This window comes from Aythya fuligula, chromosome 14, assembly GCF_009819795.1.
Source record: "Aythya fuligula isolate bAytFul2 chromosome 14, bAytFul2.pri, whole genome shotgun sequence".
Lineage (NCBI taxonomy): Eukaryota > Metazoa > Chordata > Aves > Anseriformes > Anatidae > Aythya > Aythya fuligula.
The window spans coordinates 10,748,660-10,765,429 of NC_045572.1; the positions used below are offsets into that span (position 1 = coordinate 10,748,660).

At 58.7% G+C, this 16,770-nt stretch overlaps 3 protein-coding genes across 3 annotated transcripts; 2 read left to right on the forward strand and 1 right to left on the reverse strand.

The window, feature by feature from the left end:
• Nucleotides 1–3,704: 3,704 nt before the first annotated feature.
• LOC116494965 (bromodomain-containing protein 8-like) lies at nucleotides 3,705–8,801 on the forward strand. The gene is made up of 6 exons (XM_032197128.1): nucleotides 3,705–3,755; nucleotides 3,936–4,220; nucleotides 6,139–6,281; nucleotides 7,006–7,092; nucleotides 7,514–7,582; nucleotides 8,567–8,801. The coding sequence occupies exons 1-6, from the start codon at nucleotides 3,705–3,707 to the stop codon at nucleotides 8,799–8,801; spliced, it is 870 nt and encodes a 289-aa protein (XP_032053019.1).
• Nucleotides 8,802–9,583: 782 nt separating this feature from the next.
• NHP2 (NHP2 ribonucleoprotein) lies at nucleotides 9,584–10,911 on the forward strand. The gene is made up of 4 exons (XM_032196907.1): nucleotides 9,584–9,735; nucleotides 9,858–9,927; nucleotides 9,998–10,103; nucleotides 10,737–10,911. The coding sequence occupies exons 1-4, from the start codon at nucleotides 9,594–9,596 to the stop codon at nucleotides 10,860–10,862; spliced, it is 444 nt and encodes a 147-aa protein (XP_032052798.1). The 5' UTR covers nucleotides 9,584–9,593; the 3' UTR covers nucleotides 10,863–10,911.
• Nucleotides 10,912–11,209: 298 nt separating this feature from the next.
• On the reverse strand, nucleotides 11,210–16,297 carry N4BP3 (NEDD4 binding protein 3). Its single transcript, XM_032196903.1, has 5 exons — nucleotides 16,229–16,297; nucleotides 14,041–14,475; nucleotides 13,290–13,844; nucleotides 12,719–12,976; nucleotides 11,210–12,527 (listed from the first exon to the last, which is right to left on the reverse strand). The coding sequence occupies exons 2-5, from the start codon at nucleotides 14,443–14,445 to the stop codon at nucleotides 11,955–11,957; spliced, it is 1,791 nt and encodes a 596-aa protein (XP_032052794.1). The 5' UTR covers nucleotides 14,446–14,475; nucleotides 16,229–16,297; the 3' UTR covers nucleotides 11,210–11,954.
• Between the last annotated feature and the right edge of the window lie 473 nt (nucleotides 16,298–16,770).

Sequence of the window (16,770 nt, forward strand, 5' to 3'; positions counted from 1 at the left end):
CCCGGTGTACGGTGTGCAGTGTACTGAGCACCACAGCTCTCTGCGGGGAGGAACCCTACTCGTGTACAAGTGTGCATACACGCCTTGAACACCCACAAATTCAACTCGCTTCCAGTTACCCGCTGGAGCACACAAGCACTGCAGGTCTTTGACATCAGAGACAGTGCATGAATCATTAGGGTGCTGCACAGTGCTTGGATGGAGGGGAAGGCTCCCTCTCTGAGTGTGTGTGTAAGGATACGGCAGTGCTGTTATGAAACAGGACATCCTAACCACGGAAAGTCCTACAGTCTCGCTGGAGCTTTCCTTAAGAGACCATTGTACTGAATGTACCACATTCCCCAGAGATTTGAAAGGGGTAAGTGAATTAGGGTGAAAATCTGATTCCAGCTGCTGTAGGAATGATCATATCTGGTTTTACAGCAGAAGTTTTGAACCGGCTCTCTTGGATGGATGTTAACAGTTCATTTCCTCAGCAACCTGGATGACTAAATTCCTCTGAAAACTTCCAAGTTACCTATTTTTTTTCCTGCTAATATGACCTGTGAACTTGTGCATTTTCTGCCTGTGTACCCTTCCATGAGAAAAGAACAAAAAAGCACAGTCTTTCATGATACCTGAAGCAGCTGGGAGTTGTCTACACCTTTTCTTGTGCAGCATGCACAGGGCTCAGTGTTCTGTCACACCAGTTGCAAGAAACAGTCATTGCAATTACTACAGAGGGATTGTTACCTTATCTAGTAAGAGCTGTTGGTTTTCATAAGTTTAGTGTTGAAGGTTGTGGTGCCCACTGCGTTGCATTCCATGTTTGGTAAAGGTAAGGTGTATTTCCACCAAGAATTGCTTTGTATTTGATGCTAGAAATGTGGAGTCCTTAGGTTTGCTTACTGCTCAAATGTCTTTCGCTGCTGAACTTGGAAACAAATTTCTGATTTGAATTTTTATGGGCCTCGGTCTACAGAAATTCCAGGTTGTTAAGCTCGTGGCACAAAAAGTTCCAGGGTTTTTTGCTTTCTGGTATTTTGTGGACTCATTTAAGTTGGAAAGGATCTCTGAGAATCAGCTCGTCCAACCTGCTGCCCTACGCATGGCCAGCTTGGAAGGCAGATCAGCTTGCTTAGGGTCTTGTCTAGTCAAGTTTTGGAAATCTGCAGGGATGGAGATTTCATAACCTTTCTGGACAACTTCTTTCAGAGCTTACCACCCTCACAGAGTAAACATTTACGTTATAGCCAGTCTGAATTTCCTTCGGTGCAACTTGTCACCACCACCTCCTTTCACTGCTGGCCACTAAGAGCCTTGGTGTAACACCTCTGTGTGTTTGTGTTGAACAATTGAAGTTGCATCATGTGGGAGGACCTCTATCGTGCTCCCCTAGTAGATTGTTTTTTTATGGAAAGTATTGCTGTTCGTTCCTGCCCTTGGTTTCTTCTCTGAACAAGATTTTTTTTCCCTCAAAGAGCCTTTTCTCTTGCCCCATGACATGTCACTAGCCTGTAATAATGTTATTTAAGATCTTCAAAAATATAAGGTACTGCTTTCCTCTTCAGAGCCCTGTTGCCTCTTTCCAAATTCACCATCTCACTTCTCCAGCTCCTAATTCCATTCTTTGTGATATTTTGTACTAATCTGTCTAGTTCAGAGCTCGGGCTTACTGTGCTGCATCTCCCACCGTACACCTTTTCACAGACAGAAATAACAATTGCCCCTCTGTGCTTCTTGTGCTGTGGCTGATGTAAATGACAGGTTACACAGCAGAGGTTTGGTCATGTTATGTTTAAGCCTCTTAGGGACTCATGAGTGAATGCCAAGTAGTTCCAAGGCTTACTGCCTCCCTTAAACTGCTCTAAAACCTCCCCTGTTGACACTTTAATTGCAGACAGTCCCTCGGACCCGTCCCAAGAGAAAGTCTCTCCGACTTTGCTGTCCTCCTCTGTGGCAGCTGCTGGTAATGATGATTAATTTGGTTTTTCCAACTGGCCCTGTTTTCCCCTGAGATGTTTGGCACCGGTGGTGCGTCATCCCCACTGATCAGCTGGCAGCTCGCTGCTTCTGATGTTTTTGACGAGGTTTGTTGTTGTTATTTGCTTTTATGTCTTTAGCAAATTGATCTTTTTTTCTTTTTTTCTTTTTTTTTGCCTACTTCATTGTGGATTCTACATTTCATTTGCCGAAGTTCGGGCTTTTATCATTTTCCTTGTTTTGACATGTAAATTCCTTTTAAAGGCTGTTGCCTTTATTTCTAACAGCTTTTTCTTGTATCAGCAGGAGTGGTGCGGTATCTGATCTCTGCAAAGTGAACTAAAACTTTCCCATTTGATAATGATTCCCTGTTGGCAACTTACGTAAAGTCTGCAAGGAAGATCTTAATTAAAAGTTAAATTGAGTCCCTTCTCATCCCTTATTTTTCGTACAGAATCAATGTGGAACGAAGCAGGCTGTAATTACTTCACCCAGCCCACTTGTCTTACAGTATTTCTGCTGCTCTGCTCTCTGACATCTCGAGCCTTCCAGGACTTAGTAAAACCGAACGTGAGGTCAAAGCCCCTTTTAATCGGTGCTTATGCCCACGTTAGCAGGCCTCCTGACTTGAAAATGCTGATCCCTCTGCGCTGGAGTACAGAAAGATGATCACAGGCGATGGGATTACCCTAGCCTAAGGCTTTTGCTCCTCCGCTGAGCTGCGGTGACCGGTTGTGCGTGTGCAACCAGCTCTGCTGATTGTGCAGCGAGTGCTCTAGGCACGGTTACTCCTCCGATGGGATCAGTCTGCCCGACTCCTTTAGCTGGAAGCCCAGAGCAGGCAGCTTTATCTCCTGCCTCATCAAATTTCACTCGCTTCCGCTAAAGTTAACTTTGGAAGAGGCTGTAGAAGGGAGGCCTGCGAGGTCCTGGCTCTCCTTGGATGTTTATAAAAGAAGCAAACGAGTTTTCCCATCCCAACGCCGGCCGATTCTTTATTACTCCCAGGCAGGCACCGCAGGCTGTGTTTGCTGCCGTGGGGGCAGTCCTGAGAAGGCAAAGGGAAGTCAGTGAGAAATGCGTTTGTTCAAAGCCCTGGAAAAATGAGGTTGTACATAATTAACTGAAAACTCGAAAGTCATTTTTAATGAATGCACAGAACTCTCTGTAGGTGCAGCAGGCAGCTCAGTAGCAAGATGCAGATTTTTCTAACAGCCTTTTGCTGTTGTTATGGTGATCCTGCAAGCAATTCCCCAGACTTTAGAGGAATTGTAGGGGACTCGTGCAGCCGAAGAGACTTAGGCTGACAAGCAGAGGTGAAAGGAGTGGCTTCTTCCATCTTAAGAGAACGCCAGCTCTTATTTTCTGAGGTGTGTGCAGAGCTGTCCCCTGTGAGCCTGTGTCTGGGCATCACTGCAGTGCTCCTGGCTCAGGCACACAAGGCACCACCACCCAGTTAAATTACCTCTATCGCTTCCAAACCAGGTTTCTGTAGTGTCTGTAAGAAGTTGTTTCCAATGTACCAGCAATAGGGGCAGCAAAGGGAATCTCAGTGAGCTGCCCTTGGTGTCACAGGTTATCCACAGCTGTCAGCAGCTCCTGGCCCCAGCATGATGCGGTTTCGAGCTTGCTGCTCGCTGCCTTCAGCACCTAACAGTGCCATCAGACATAGACACAGGCTCCAAACCAGCACAGTATCCCTTGAGCAGGGAACCCACTGTGCTGCCAGGCAAGGGGCGAGCATGGGGAAAGCACTGGAAAATGGAAATTTGGTTGCCCTGAAATGGGAGTTGGTGTGGCTGCACAGCTACAGCTCTGCCCTGTGCCGTGAATTTTGGGCTCAGGAGCAGGCTGCTCGCCTCACAGAGCTCTTGCTGTGTTTTGGCTCTCTGAGCAGGTCAGGAGATGAACTGGGCTTTGCAGTTCTGGAGCAGGGTACGAAGAAATTGCTGTGTCTCTGTGTTTGTTTGCAGATGGGCCATTCCTGGCTGTGGTGCGGGTCTGAGACGGAGTCTCCCAGCGACTCAGAGAAGAACAGCGACTTCCAGTCAGTTCTCAGCTGGGATTCCAGCTTGGATCTGGAACTGGGGAGCTGGAGGAACACCGAAGAGGCCGCCCTGGGGAAGCTGGAGGAGAGCAGCCAAGAGGCAGACTACAGGCTGAAGTTCAGTGATCCTCTCTGGGAGGATGATAGCGAAGACTACCCAAAAGGAGAGAGGCAATGCGAAGATGAAAGTCTTCTCCAGTTCTTCTCAGAGGTAGGGCTGCGTGGATGACAGGAAAGTGGGCTGCATAGCTTAGGCCTTCCTGAAATACTAGTTTTCAGTGCCTCCACCATCCTGACACACAGAAATATTCTGGGGGAGGTGTAGATGCCCTGAGTTAACTTGCTCTCTGTTCCAAGCCTAGCCCTTGCTCCCATTTAAAGCTGGCACTGCAGCCAGGCAGCTGCTTTGCCAAAACACGGCTCACCCTAAAGCACAGAGATGTCAGCGAACTGACACTTGTAATAACAACACAGGGCTTCATCAGAAGATTTTGCAAGGATTCCTAAAAATGGAAAGGCGTTCGTGAGTGAAAGCAAAAATAGCACTTGTGCTGCTTATTTATTCTTTCTTTTGCCTTCACAATTTGAAGCAGTGTATCTCTGTGTCGCAGGTAACCCAGTTGATGGAACCTCTCCGCATTAGCTGCACAGATTCAGCTCAGACTCCATGGGATTATTCTGGCTCTGGAAAGCAGGGTGATGGGGAAGATGTAAGATGCCAGGAAAAGACCGCAGGGGCAGTAGTCTCAAGAGCAGAGGAAAGTCATCTGCATGGCCTGGCAGAAGACGAGGAAGAACACCTCCTGGGAAAAGAGGTAGGGGAGAGGTGGTCCTAGGAGAGCCTCCGGTGAGAGATGAGAGGCAGTAAAGGAAATCAGCTCTAGACGAGATGGGGAAGTCCCACATTGCAGCTGGGGAGATGGGGACACAGGGGAGGAGACATCAGGGAGGGGAATGCAAAAGAAGTACATGAGGGGAAGGATGGATGTTTGTTATGTATGGATATGAATCTTTATGAACAGGAAGCTCGTTACAGATCAAACCCTCAGATGTGAGTTGGAGGCATTGCTCCTTGGCAGCACAAAGGTGACTCATGAGAGCTGGCAGCCTGCTCTCAGGTTTAAGGCAAGACTGGAATACTTGGTTTGTTCTAATTGCTGTGTTATGCAGCACGCAGCTTGGCTGGTTTCAGGCCCACGTGGATGCAATAGCAGTAACCATCTGCCCCTGGAGACCGTCATGTCTTGGAAGCAGGCGCTGTTTAGCCTGGGTTTGTGCTAGTCCTGTGTCTGGGGGGTGCTGGGCTCCCACCAGCCTGCGAGGTGGTGCTGGGAGGGGCTGTAACACCACAGCAGTGGAAGGACAGCGCCCAGTTTTTCAGTCCAGCACTCACATTTGTTGCTTTGCAAACTTAGACGCTGGAGACAGAAATGACTTTCAGGGTTCTCGCAGCAGGGTTATTCCCAGCAGTTCCCTCGTGGTCTGCCAAGTGGTCAAAGCCATACCCAGCTCAGTGTCTGTGTTCCTGCTGGAGAGTCTGCTCCGTGCTTCAGATCTGCTGAGGAATTCTCAGATGTCCCTGTACATAATCCCACTTCTGACCTCCAGAATGCTTCTCTCCCTGCACCTCCCCCTCCGTTTTGTTAGTAAATCATTGCACCAACAGCACCACTCTCCTTCCTGGTTGAGTCTATTCTCTGTCATATTCATGTGGGAGTTTTTGAGGAAACAGTCCTGTTGTACTCTTGGGGATCCTGTTTTCTGTGTCTTGAGGTTTAACAAGCCTGAGGCAGTCTTACCTCAGATCCTGATTGCCCTCTGTACATCCATGACTCTTCCCAGAAAAGAAACCAGACACACCTCTGGGCACCAGTCAGCTCCGCAATGTTTGTGTTTGCCAGAGGTGGTTGTGAGCCAGGAGATCAAACCCAGCTGGTACTGGAGCCCTGGCCAGCACAAGAAAGATCTGAATAAGGTCAAGCATCATCCTCCAGAGTAATAGAAAGAACTAGCTCCCATTTGGGACTGGATGCAGTCAGGGGACGTGCAGCAGGCTGGTTTCTGTGTGTAGGATTGAGGTGACAGGCTGCCATTTTAGCCGTATCTCCATTTTCCTCTCTGCTTTTCAGGCCAAGACTCAAGAGGCACCTGGAGATCAAGCTTTAGGTGAGCCACGTGCACAGGAGGGTCATCAGGCCCAGGACCCAGATGATAGTGATGGCACCTCTGCAGACCCTGTGCCGGGCACCACAAGTCCTGCCAACATGCAGCTGTAAGTGGTTCAGTCTGCTCTCTGTCAAGCGCAGAACTGTTGTTTTCCGTGTCTCACAATTTTATAGTACAGGTCAGCTCCAGGAAGGTGATATGTCCAAAGAGAACAGGAGGGAGGGAGGTAACTTGTGCTATCTCTGTGGGTCTGCCAGCATTTTGGGGCATTGATCCTGTACATAAGTAAGAAGAGTAGCAATTAATAAGAGGTTAAATAGAAAATTCATGTTTCTACAAGGCAGCTAGGTATGCCATGAGCTGGGCATCACACTATCAGGCAGTGTCTAGTCCATCTCCTAAGAGAGTCAGTGCCACCCACCTTGAGGCAAGGGCAGGCATGTCAGCCACGGGTAGGCTCTGCCTCGTATGCGACTATCTGGGCTGCCTTTCGAAGGGATACCGTAGTTTAATGGGATAGGAATCTAAATAAAAAACACCTTAGTAAGGTTCTAAATGTCAGAATAGCTTGAGCTTTTCTGACTTGATCATGCTGGTCAGCTCAGCTTGGCCCTTGTCAGCTGCCTGTCATCCTGCATCTTCCTGCATGGTTGATGTTTGGCTGTGTGTTCAGATGCAGAACACTTCTGCCATGTCCCCCTGAGAGGCTTTGTGCAGCTCCCGAAAAGGATCTCTGGGCTGTACCCACCTGGATGTGGTAGGTGCCTACAGAAGTGCTCCCTCCTCCTTTGGCTCGAGCGTGACGATGTGGCACTACATTCCTTCTGCAGGATGCAGCTGAGCTGGGATAACCCCGTGCAGCATTCACACTTCAAAAGGACCGTCCTGTCCATCTGGAAGATGATAGCCAGTCACAGGTACGTGGGGCACGGGGTTGGATTAGCATTGTCCTGAGTGCCACCTCCTGTGTCACCAGGCCTTGTGCTTCCCTCCACGACGCCCACCCCAGGCAGGCATGGCTCTCCGTGGCTTTGCTTCTGGCTGTCCTCTCAGGAGGAACAGCTGGGTGCTGTAAAATCAGAGAGAACACTGCATATTTATTTCCTCTGCAGAACGTGCCAAAGCCCAAATGGTGCTTCCTACACAGCTGGCAGGGCCAGCTTCAGCAAGGGCTCAGCCTCCTCCCCTGCCTGGCTGTGCCAGCCGCCCGGCACGGGGAGTTGCCAACAGGCTGTGCCCCTTGTGGCAAGCAGGGAGAGGCCAGCACTAGCCCGTGCTGCGGTGTTGTCTTTGGCCCTCTGCTCAGAAGCAGACAGATCTTTGTGCTTGTCCTTGTAGGTACAGCGGCCCATTCCTGAAAGCAGTGTCAGAGAAACAAGCCCCGGGATACAGGGATGTGGTGAAGAGGTGAGTTTGCGGAAGAGCCATTCACTGCTTCATTTCTCTCTGTTTCTGTCTTCTCTGGCACCCAGCACTCGGAACAGGAAAGACAGGTTAAGGTCAGCCTCTGGTTTCCAAAGCACCACTGGGACCGTCTCCTTCCTCCTGTTCCACAGAGTTCAGCTGTCATCGCCTTCTCCCACTGACTTATTTTATTAAAACTCCCTCCGGGTGATCAGGACCTGGAGGTGGCAGCGCCCGTGGGGCTGACACGTGTTGTGCCTGCCCTTTGCTGGCCTTGCACAGACAGTCTGCAGCTGTAACCCCTGCCTGAGCTTGGGGGATTCAGCCTCTGCAGCCCAGCAGTCTGTTACCCCACACTGGAGACGTGTGCCTCTGTCAATGTTCTCCCTTCTTCCAGTGCTCATTCCCCAGATGTTTTACTCTCAGTGGAGAAGTGGGTCATAAGAATATTTCCCAGATAGATTAAGGGCATTTTTCAGAGCTGAATCATATTCTATTCTGGTCACAGTTGTCCTCTCTGCAGCCATTCATTTTCTCATTCTGTCAAAATAAGGGAAGTAATATTTATTCTCCTTCATGTTCCCCTTATCAGCACTGCTATTTTTGCTAGTGGCACCATTTGATTTTAAGGGGCTTTAATAGATACCTATTTTAGTAACTTTTCTTTCTCCACTCAGACCTGGGCTGACTCCACCAAGACTAATTACTAGAACCGCTCTGCTTGCCTTCTCTGGAGCTCAACTTCATATTTTTTTAGAAGCGACTGCTAATGGCCTGCCAAGTTGGTTGGGTGGCAAGCGTCAGATTGGCTGAACTTACTTTTGTCTGCCTTAGAAGAACATTTCTCGCTCCCCCTCTTTGTCCCGAGCAATAATATTGATTGAAAATAGCCGTGCTTTCAGGGCCACGCCGAAATGAGGACAAGCACGTTCGTGCAGAGCCTGGCTCTGGCTTCCATTTAATTTCCCTGCTGTGTGTCCTTTACAGGCCTATGGATTTAACCAGCATAAAGCGAAACCTGTCCAAGGGGCACATCCAGTCCATGGCCCAGTTCCAGTGCAGCCTGATGCTCATGTTCCAGAACGCGGTGATGTACAACAGCTGCAACCACCACGTGCACCGCATGGCCCTGGAGATGCAGCGGGAGGTGCTGGAGCAGATGCAGATGCTGGGTGAAGCCCTCCTGTGCTCGGAGGACAGGCTGCGGCTGGGCCGGAGGTGACGGGGCACTGGGGGCACTGGGAGCACTGGGGACACTGGGAGCACTGGGGTTGCTGGGCGCACTGAGGGTGTTGGGAGCACTCAGGGAGCACTAGGAACACTGGAGGTGCTGGGGGCACTGGGGGCACTGTGAGAGTGCTGGGAGCTCTAGGAGTGCTGGGAGCACTAGGGACACTGGTAGTACTGGAGGCACTGGGGACCATTCCCTGAGGAGCACTGGAAGTTCTGGGGGGGGGGTATTGGGAGCACTGGGGGTCACTGGGAGCACTGGGGGCCCTGCCCCAAAGAGTACTGGAGGCACTGGGAGCACTGGGAGCTCTAGGAGTAGTGGGGGCACTGGGCACACTGGGAGCACTGAGGGAACTTGGGGGGTACTAGGAGCACTGGGGCAGCACTGGGAGAACTTGGGGGGCACTGTGGGGACTGGGGGGCACTGGGAGCACTGAGGGCCCTGCCCCAAAGAGTGCTGGGAGCACTGAGAGTTCTGGAGTACTGGGGGCACTGGGGCAGCACTGGGGGCACTGGGGGAACTTTGTGGGTACTGTGAGCACTGGGGGAGCACTGGGACTCCTTGGGGGCCCTGCCCCGAGAGGCACTGGGAGCTGTAGCAGTACTGGGGGCACTGGGAGCACTGGGGGAGCACTGGTCTGACGGGTGGCCGAGAGCGGCTCGCCATTGGCCGGGACGGTGGGCGGGCTCAGGCAGGGCGGGCTCCCATTGGCTGTCGCTCAGCCCGCGGCGGCCGGGCGGTGCGTGCCCCGGAAGCGGAAGCGGCCGGCGGCAGCGCGCGGCCATGGCGCGGGAGAAGGAGGCGGAGGCGGCGGAGGCGGCCCCGGAGCTGTCGTACCGGGAGCAGCTCGGGCACCTCAACCCCATCGCGCAGCCGCTCGCCTCCCGCAAGCTGACGCGGAAGCTCTACAAGTGCATTAGGAAAGGTCCGGCTGGGGCTGGGGCTGGGGGGCAGGGACCAGGGGAACCGGGGGGGCCTCGGGCTGGGGCCTAGGGCCTGGGGCCGGGCCGGTTGGCGCAGCCCCCTGAGGCGTTGCCTCTCTTGCAGCGGCCAAGCAGAAGCAGATCCGCCGCGGCGTGAAGGAGGTGCAGAAATTCATCAACAAGGGCGAGAAGGGGTAAGTGGAGGAGCCCCGGCCCCGCTGCCCAGGCGCGGCCCCGGCCCCTGACGCGTGTTTTCCCTTTCAGGATCGCGGTGCTGGCCGGCGACACGCTGCCCATCGATGTGTACTGCCACATCCCCATCATGTGCGAGGACAGGAACCTCCCGTATGCGTACGTCCCCTCCAAATCGGTAAGGACAGGTGGCTGCGCAGCCCGGAGGCGCCAACCGCTGTGACACCAAGCCTGGTGGGCTGCAGCCAGCAGGAGCCATCCTGGGGAGGCTCCACGGTGGTGTCTGAGTGAAGCACCCAGCACTTGTGCCATGCTGGGACACGAGAGGAACAGATGGTGACAGCTCAGGTGTAGGAGGGGCTCGCTGCAGGAGCGTTTGTCCTGGTAGAGCTCTTGCAGCAGCACCAGAGCTCTCCAGAACAGGGCTGGGACAGATTTCTTCCTTTTAGTTCTGAGCTGGGACCTGGATGCTCCTGGAAATGAGTTGGTGGCCAAGATGTGGCAGCGGAGAGATGTCCGTCCCTGCTCAGACTAGAACTTAGGGGTGGGCAGGGGCTTTGGGGTTTCCCTGCTGTGGGCAAGGAGCAGTGTATGTGAGAGCTGCCAGGCATTCACAGCACGCATCCCTGCAGCATTAGGGCTAGAAGAGATGAGCTGGGAGAAGGGTTCCCATGCCCAGCCCACCCAAAGAGTGCTTGGATGTTTGGGGGATGGCAGGGACGCCTTCCCTGTGCCTCACTGGGCATGGGGGGTGTTGGGGCTTCCCCCAGCAGGCTGCCCACCTCCCCACTGCCCCGCTCTGCCCCTACAGGACCTGGGAGCTGCGGCCGGCTCGAAGCGCCCCACCTGTGTCATCCTGATCAAGCCCCACGAGGAGTACCAGGAGGCCTACGATGAGTGCCTGGAGGACGTGGAGGCGCTGCCCCTGCCGCTCTGACCCACAGCAGCAGGGGGGGGGAACGGGATGGGACATGGGCAGGGGGTAAATAAAGGTGTGGGGGGTTCGTACCAGCTGTCTGACTGCTTTTTTTGGGGGGGCAGAGTCACCCCGCTTGGGGGGAGGTGTCAGACCATTCTATTTGGGGTGGTGAGGGAGGCCCCATCCCCGTGGCAGCGCCCCGGGGCTGCCCCAACCCGCCCAGCCCTGCCCTGCTGTGACTCAGCCCCAGCCGGTTGTGCCGCCAGCCCCGCGCCGCCTCCTTCCCCTCCCCAACGCGGCGGCTCGCCCGGCTGGCAGCTCATCCCCCCCCGCCAGGCAACCCCCGGGAGAGAGAAAGCAGAGGCTGAGGGCAGAAGAACAAAATCCGGGTTTATTGCAGGAAAGGCCAAGGAGAGGGGGCCCCACCTGGCCTTCCGGAGGCTCCACGTTACAAGCACAGCGCCGGCTCCTTCCAGCACCTCTCCCCCTGCAGGGAGAGATGCGGGGATGCTTCAGCTTCTCAGGGCGCGGCCCGGGGGGCTCCCACCCGTCGTCGTTGCACGAGGCCCTCCCCTCCTCTCCTTGCCCAGCCTCGGTGCGGGGAAGCTGCGGTAACCCCCCTCTGCTGCAGAACAGCCACAGCATTGGGGACGCGAAGGGGGCAGCTCCCTCTCGCCCAGATTTTCCTCCTTCACTTTCCCAGCTGCGGCAGCACCAGCTGGGCCACGGGAGCTGGAACAGGAGGAGCCTCTCCTTAGCAAGATATTAAGTTACTGGGGTGAAGGGAAAAGGGGAGGCAGAGCAGGAGGGACGGGGAATGTCTCACAGGGCTTCTGGTCTCTGCCCCCACGACTGAGGGGATCGCAGGGCAAGCGCTCCTGGCGGCAGAGCACGGGGCACATGCAAGACCCCTGCCCTGGCACAGGCGATCCCCTCTCCGGAGACCACCCCCCACGGGCCTGAAGCGCTGCAAGAAGGACAAGTTCCCTCGTGGCCATGGGTCCTTCTCCCCAGGGCAGGGCCGAGCGGCTGAGCCTCGTGGCCCCGCGCTCGTCCCACTGCAGCAGCGAGAGCCCTTCCCCCTCGGCGGTCCCGCGGGCGCCCTGCCGCTCAGATCTTGGAGGACTCCACTCGCTCGATCCAGGGCGAGTCGGCCCCGACGTCCCTGGGCTCCGAGCGCAGCTGGCGCAGCTCGCGCTCCAGCGCCTGGCTGCGGTGATACATCTCCATGTAGCTGGCCTGGAGCTCCCGCTGGTACCGCAGCACCTTCTCCTTCTCCTCCTGCCAGGTTTTCCTCTCCAGCTCAAAGTTCACGGCCTGCAGCTGGCCCTGGCGCCGCTCCCGCAGCAGCTCGGCCCACAGCCACTCCACCTGGCGCTCCAGGGGCTCCGCGGAGTCGCTGTGGAGGCCCCGGCACTTGGAGTCATCCGTCTCACAGCCAGGGAAGTCCTGGCACGCTGGCATGGGGTCGTCGCCCAGCGGCAGCGAGGCGCCGGGCTCCGGGGGGCTCTGGAAGGAGTCCGCCAGCTGCGCCAGCTGCGAGTCCCGGGCTTGGACCTCAGCCTTGGCCTCTCGCAGCTGCGTCTTCAGACTGAAGATCTCGCCCAGCTTCTGAGCCATCTCCTCCTGGGTGTCCCGGAGCTGCTGCTTCAGCAGGGAGATTTCGGCTGCCTTCTGACACACCTGCAGGGCACAGGCACACAGTGAGCAAGGAGCCAGCACCCCGTTTTAATCGCCACGGCATCCCTGGGAGAGCACAAGCACCGTGCCTGGCTTTTTTCTCCCATCCCGTGGCCATGAGTGACACCAGAGCACAGAACCACGGCCCCCATCATGGCTGCATAGCCAGGAGGGAAGGAAGGAAGGGGACTCACCTCCCACTTGGTCTCCTCCAGCTTGGGGCTGACACGCTCGCCCTGGGACTGCCGCAGCTTGGCCTCCTCGCACTGGCACTGCTGCATGTTCAGCTCCTCCTGCAGCCGCTTCTTCTCCTGCTGCGCCTTGTAGAGCTGCAGCTGCAGCGCCCGCTGCCCGCGCTGCGCCTGCTGCGTCACCTGCTGCAGCCTGGCCATGTACATCTGCTTCAGGTCCTCCAGCTCATCCAGCCACAGCCGCTGCTTGTCCTCAAACACCTGCCAGCACAGAGAGGCATTGGGGACACTGCATCCTGTCCCCGTGCAGGTCAGCGCCCAGGAAGGATCCCCAGAGGTCCCAGAGACCTCTCAAACCCAGCAGCTCAGCCAGGCCATGCCCTCCCAGCTCCAGCTGAGGAGCAGAGCTTTAACAGCAGCTCCCCAGCCCCTCCTGCCTCACAACACGACATGGGTTCCCCCCACATTTGGGCACTCCCAGCCACCATGGCAGGACACCAGCACCTTCACAGCTCCTTCCACCCCATCACCACTGCCCAGGGACACCCAGTACCACCCCAGCCCCACGTCTCACCTGCGTGAAGGGGTCCTCAGTCTCGCTGAGGCTCCTTTTGAGCTGCCGCAGCTCTCCCCCGCTCTCCTGCAGCCGATCCTCCAGCTGCTTCACCGCGTCTTCCAGGGAGTAGGTGAACTCGTAGGGCGGCGGGGGCTCCCCGGGGCTCTGCAGCCGGCTCAGCGTGGCCATGCTTTTGCAGGACAGGGGGGCCTTTTCGGGAGCCAGGGGATCCCTGGGGTTCCGGGACACCCTGTCCAGGGACCCCCCGATGTGGTTGATGTGGCCCATGGAGGCGCTGAACTGGCTCTGGGCGGGCTTGAGGCGGGAGCCGTAGGAGGGGAAGCTCTGGATGGAGTTGTGGCTGGAGTCGGAGGCCTCATCCAGGCTGATGGCGTGGAGCAGGTGGGTGCGGAGCGGGCCGTGCTGCGAGGGCGCCGTGCTGCTCTGCGACAGCAGCGTGTGCAGGCTGCCGTTGCTCTTGGACAGCTTCTGCCCCTTGGACGAGGAGAGGCCCTGCATGGAGACCAGCCCCTTCCCGGCCACCGCCTTGAAGGCCGAGGGCCTGATACGGCACTGCAAAACACGAGTGGGGTCAGGCTGAGCCTCCCCTGAGCTCCAGCCAGAGAAAATCCATTCGCTCCCAGCCCCACCACCGCCCCTGGACATCCCCAAACCTCCTCCACCCCACCTCCCACTCCCAGCACATTCTGCTCCAGCCCCAGCCACCCCAGAGCAGGGCACGTTTTCGGGGACAAATTTCCTATTTCACCTTGTCGAAGCGGCCCCGCTCAGGCAGCGAGCTCTTGGAGAAGTCGGACCCGCGGTGATGCTCCCGGGAACAGCGCTCGGGGGACCGGTTCTCGCGGTCGCTCTCGTAGTCCCGCTTGTAGCAGGCGCCCGAAGTCTGGTGCTTCCGCTCGGACCGCGTCTCCTTTTTGGCCCCGTGCAGGTAGCCGAAGAGCTCCCGCTGGCTCGGCCCCTTACGGAGCAAGCCGTCGGGCTGCCGGAGCCCCCGCGAGCCCCCCAGCGGGGCCCGCAGCTCCAGGGGGGACAGGTCCTGCTTCTCCACCAGGCTGCCCACGCTGCCCATGCTGCCGACGGGCACAGAGGAGAGGTAAGTGCCGAGGACGCGGGTGTCGGGCTCACAGGTCACAGGGCCCTGTGCTGCTGCCATGGAGAATTAGAGAAAAACCCGGGACCAGCACTGTCAAAGGAGAGACAGAGTCAGCAAGGCCGGGACTGCCCCGCTCCCAAAACCCATCCCACCCTTGGGGACCCCCTGCCTGCACGAGGGGTGCGGCGATGCCCACTCATATCCCTTCATCCCCCCCCACCTCCTGCATCCCCTGTCCCAGTGACCCTAAAAGCTTCCAGCACCGGGTTTGGGGGTACCCCCAGCAGTTCCCCCGGGATCCTTGAGCACGGCGGTGGGGGCTCCCCCTTCGCCACCCCCCCCCCCGGTGGCGCAGCGCCTCCCTCCCACACCCAGCCCCACCTCCCGCCCGCGGCCGGGGCCGCCACCAGAACAGGCACCTGCCGCCCAGCCAGGCGGGCGAGTTCAGGAGCCGGCAGCACCTGCCTGGGCCTGGCGCCAGCCCCGGCCCGGCGGCACCCAGCACCCAGCCGCCCCCTCCCCAGGAACCTCCGCGCGGCCTCCCCACGCCGGCCTCCCCTTTTCCCTGCCCCCTCCGTGGGGCCACGGTTATTACCGGCGGCTGGCACCGAGCTCGGAGCTGCACGACCCCACGAGCCCGTCCCATCCCGCCAGGGCTACGGCGACGCGGCTGGGGACAGCCCCCAGACACCCCCCAAAATGCCGCAGCCCCGTTTGGCCTCTCGGCTCGGCCTCCTCGCCGAGCAAACGCGTCTCCCGCTCCACGGCGAGGCTCCTGCTCGGCCCCGGCTCCTCCGCCCTTGGGTCTGGGGCTCCCACCCTGCGGCCCCGAGCCCAGCGGAGGCCGGACACGGCCGTGGGACGGAGGCGGGAGGAAGGGGAAGGAGGCCGCCAGGACAATGCAGCTTCCTGCGCAGGTGGCCGGGCCTCCCTGCGCCCCGCGGGGCCGGAAGGCCGCCGGCACGTCTTCGGCCTCGCCGCCCGCTCCCCACGGACCGGGAGAGGCCAACGCGGCCCCCGGCCAAACCAGGCACACACAGCCCCAATGCTGGGGACCCTCGGGGACCCGCAGCCTCCTGTAGAGGCTCGCGGTGACGCCGGGGCTTGGCGTGAGGCCGCGGAGCCCCCCCATTGAGGCCGGTGGAAGGCTACACCCAGGAAGCTGCCCTGGTTCTGGGCTCCCCACGGCGGGTAAACAAACAGCCGGGATAATTGGTGCCACGCACAAACCTGTCTGACAGCTCCCGGCCTGTGCTGTCACCTCCCTCCGGGAGCACGGCACCTGCTCCGGGCACCGGCACCCCCGCGGCGAGGACCCGGGGCGGGGGAGAGACCCTCGAGGGGTGCCCTGGGGGGCTCGGGGGTCGGTAGCTCCGGTGGGGCACGGAGCAGCTCCCCACCGGGCGAGGCTGCTGCTGCTCCCCGGGGAGCGGCCGGGGAAGTAGGTCAGGCCTCGGGAGAGCTCCGGTGGGACGGGAGGCACCGGGAGGGGGGGGGCTGGCTCCGCAGCACCGGCCCCGTGCCCGGCTCGGGGGCTGCTCCCCGGTGGGGCCCCGCTCGCTGCGGCCTCTCCCCGTCCCCCGTGGGCACGGCGGGGGCTGCTCCCCGGTTGCGGGGTGGGGGGGGGGAGAGGCACAACCGGGGGGGATGCTCGCGGCGAACCGAGGAGGGGAGGGCACGAAGCGAGGCCCCGGAGGGCGGAGGACAAAGCACCGAGGCTGGAGGGCGAGGAGGGAAATTAGGGAAGGGAGGGGGGGCGAGGAGGGAAATTAGGGAAGGGAGGGGGGGCGGGGGCCGAACCGGCGGCGTTACCGGAGCCCGGCGTTACCGGGGCCGCACTCACCATGCCGGCGGCGCTGCGGGTCCCGGCGCTGCCCAGCTCGGCTCCGCTCCGCTCCGCTCCGCTCCAGCTCCTTCCCTCGCCGCGTTTGAACGCGCCCCTCGGCCGCGGCCGCGCGGGGAGCGGGCGGAGCCGGCAGCGGCAAATCGCGGAGCGGAGGCGGGCGGCGCCCGGGCGGGGCGGCCCCGGGGAGGGGCGGGGGTACCGGGATCCCGGTCCCTGTTTTCCCCCCCTGAGAACCGGGGGAGGCCGCACGGTTCGGGCCTTCCAGTGGAGGGTGGTGGAGCAGCGGGGGAGAGGCTCCGTGTGCCCGCTGTAAGCCCCACGGTGGGCTCCGGGGGGGTTAGCACCGGGTGTCCCTCGGTGGCGGGCGGTGGGCTTCGTCCGGCCATCCGCATGGGCACCCGTTGCTTGAGGTCACCCCGGGGAGCGGGACACCGGTGGCAGCTCGCCCGCCCGCACGCAGCTCCCGTCCTCCTCCGGCCTGGGTCCCGGCGGCTGCCAGCTCCCCCCCGCCGCAGTCCTCGAGCTGTGCTGCCAGTGCT

Excerpts from the sequence above, each read along its gene's own strand:
- N4BP3 (XM_032196903.1), bottom strand. The coding sequence starts at position 14,445 with ATGGCAGCAGCACAGGGCCCTGTGACCTGTGAGCCCGACACCCGCGTC. Across the intron at positions 13,845-14,040 it reads AGCGGGGCCGCTTCGACAAG|TGCCGTATCAGGCCCTCGGC; the intron begins GTGAAATAGGAA and ends CGTGTTTTGCAG. Across the intron at positions 12,528-12,718 it reads TGGAGGAGACCAAGTGGGAG|GTGTGTCAGAAGGCAGCCGA; the intron begins GTGAGTCCCCTT and ends TGTGCCCTGCAG.
- LOC116494965 (XM_032197128.1), top strand. The coding sequence starts at position 3,705 with ATGGGGAAAGCACTGGAAAATGGAAATTTGGTTGCCCTGAAATGGGAG. Across the intron at positions 4,221-6,138 it reads TTCTCCAGTTCTTCTCAGAG|GCCAAGACTCAAGAGGCACC; the intron begins GTAGGGCTGCGT and ends TCTGCTTTTCAG. Across the intron at positions 6,282-7,005 it reads AGTCCTGCCAACATGCAGCT|GATGCAGCTGAGCTGGGATA; the intron begins GTAAGTGGTTCA and ends TTCCTTCTGCAG.
- NHP2 (XM_032196907.1), top strand. The coding sequence starts at position 9,594 with ATGGCGCGGGAGAAGGAGGCGGAGGCGGCGGAGGCGGCCCCGGAGCTG. Across the intron at positions 9,928-9,997 it reads ATCAACAAGGGCGAGAAGGG|GATCGCGGTGCTGGCCGGCG; the intron begins GTAAGTGGAGGA and ends TTTCCCTTTCAG. Across the intron at positions 10,104-10,736 it reads CGTACGTCCCCTCCAAATCG|GACCTGGGAGCTGCGGCCGG; the intron begins GTAAGGACAGGT and ends CTGCCCCTACAG.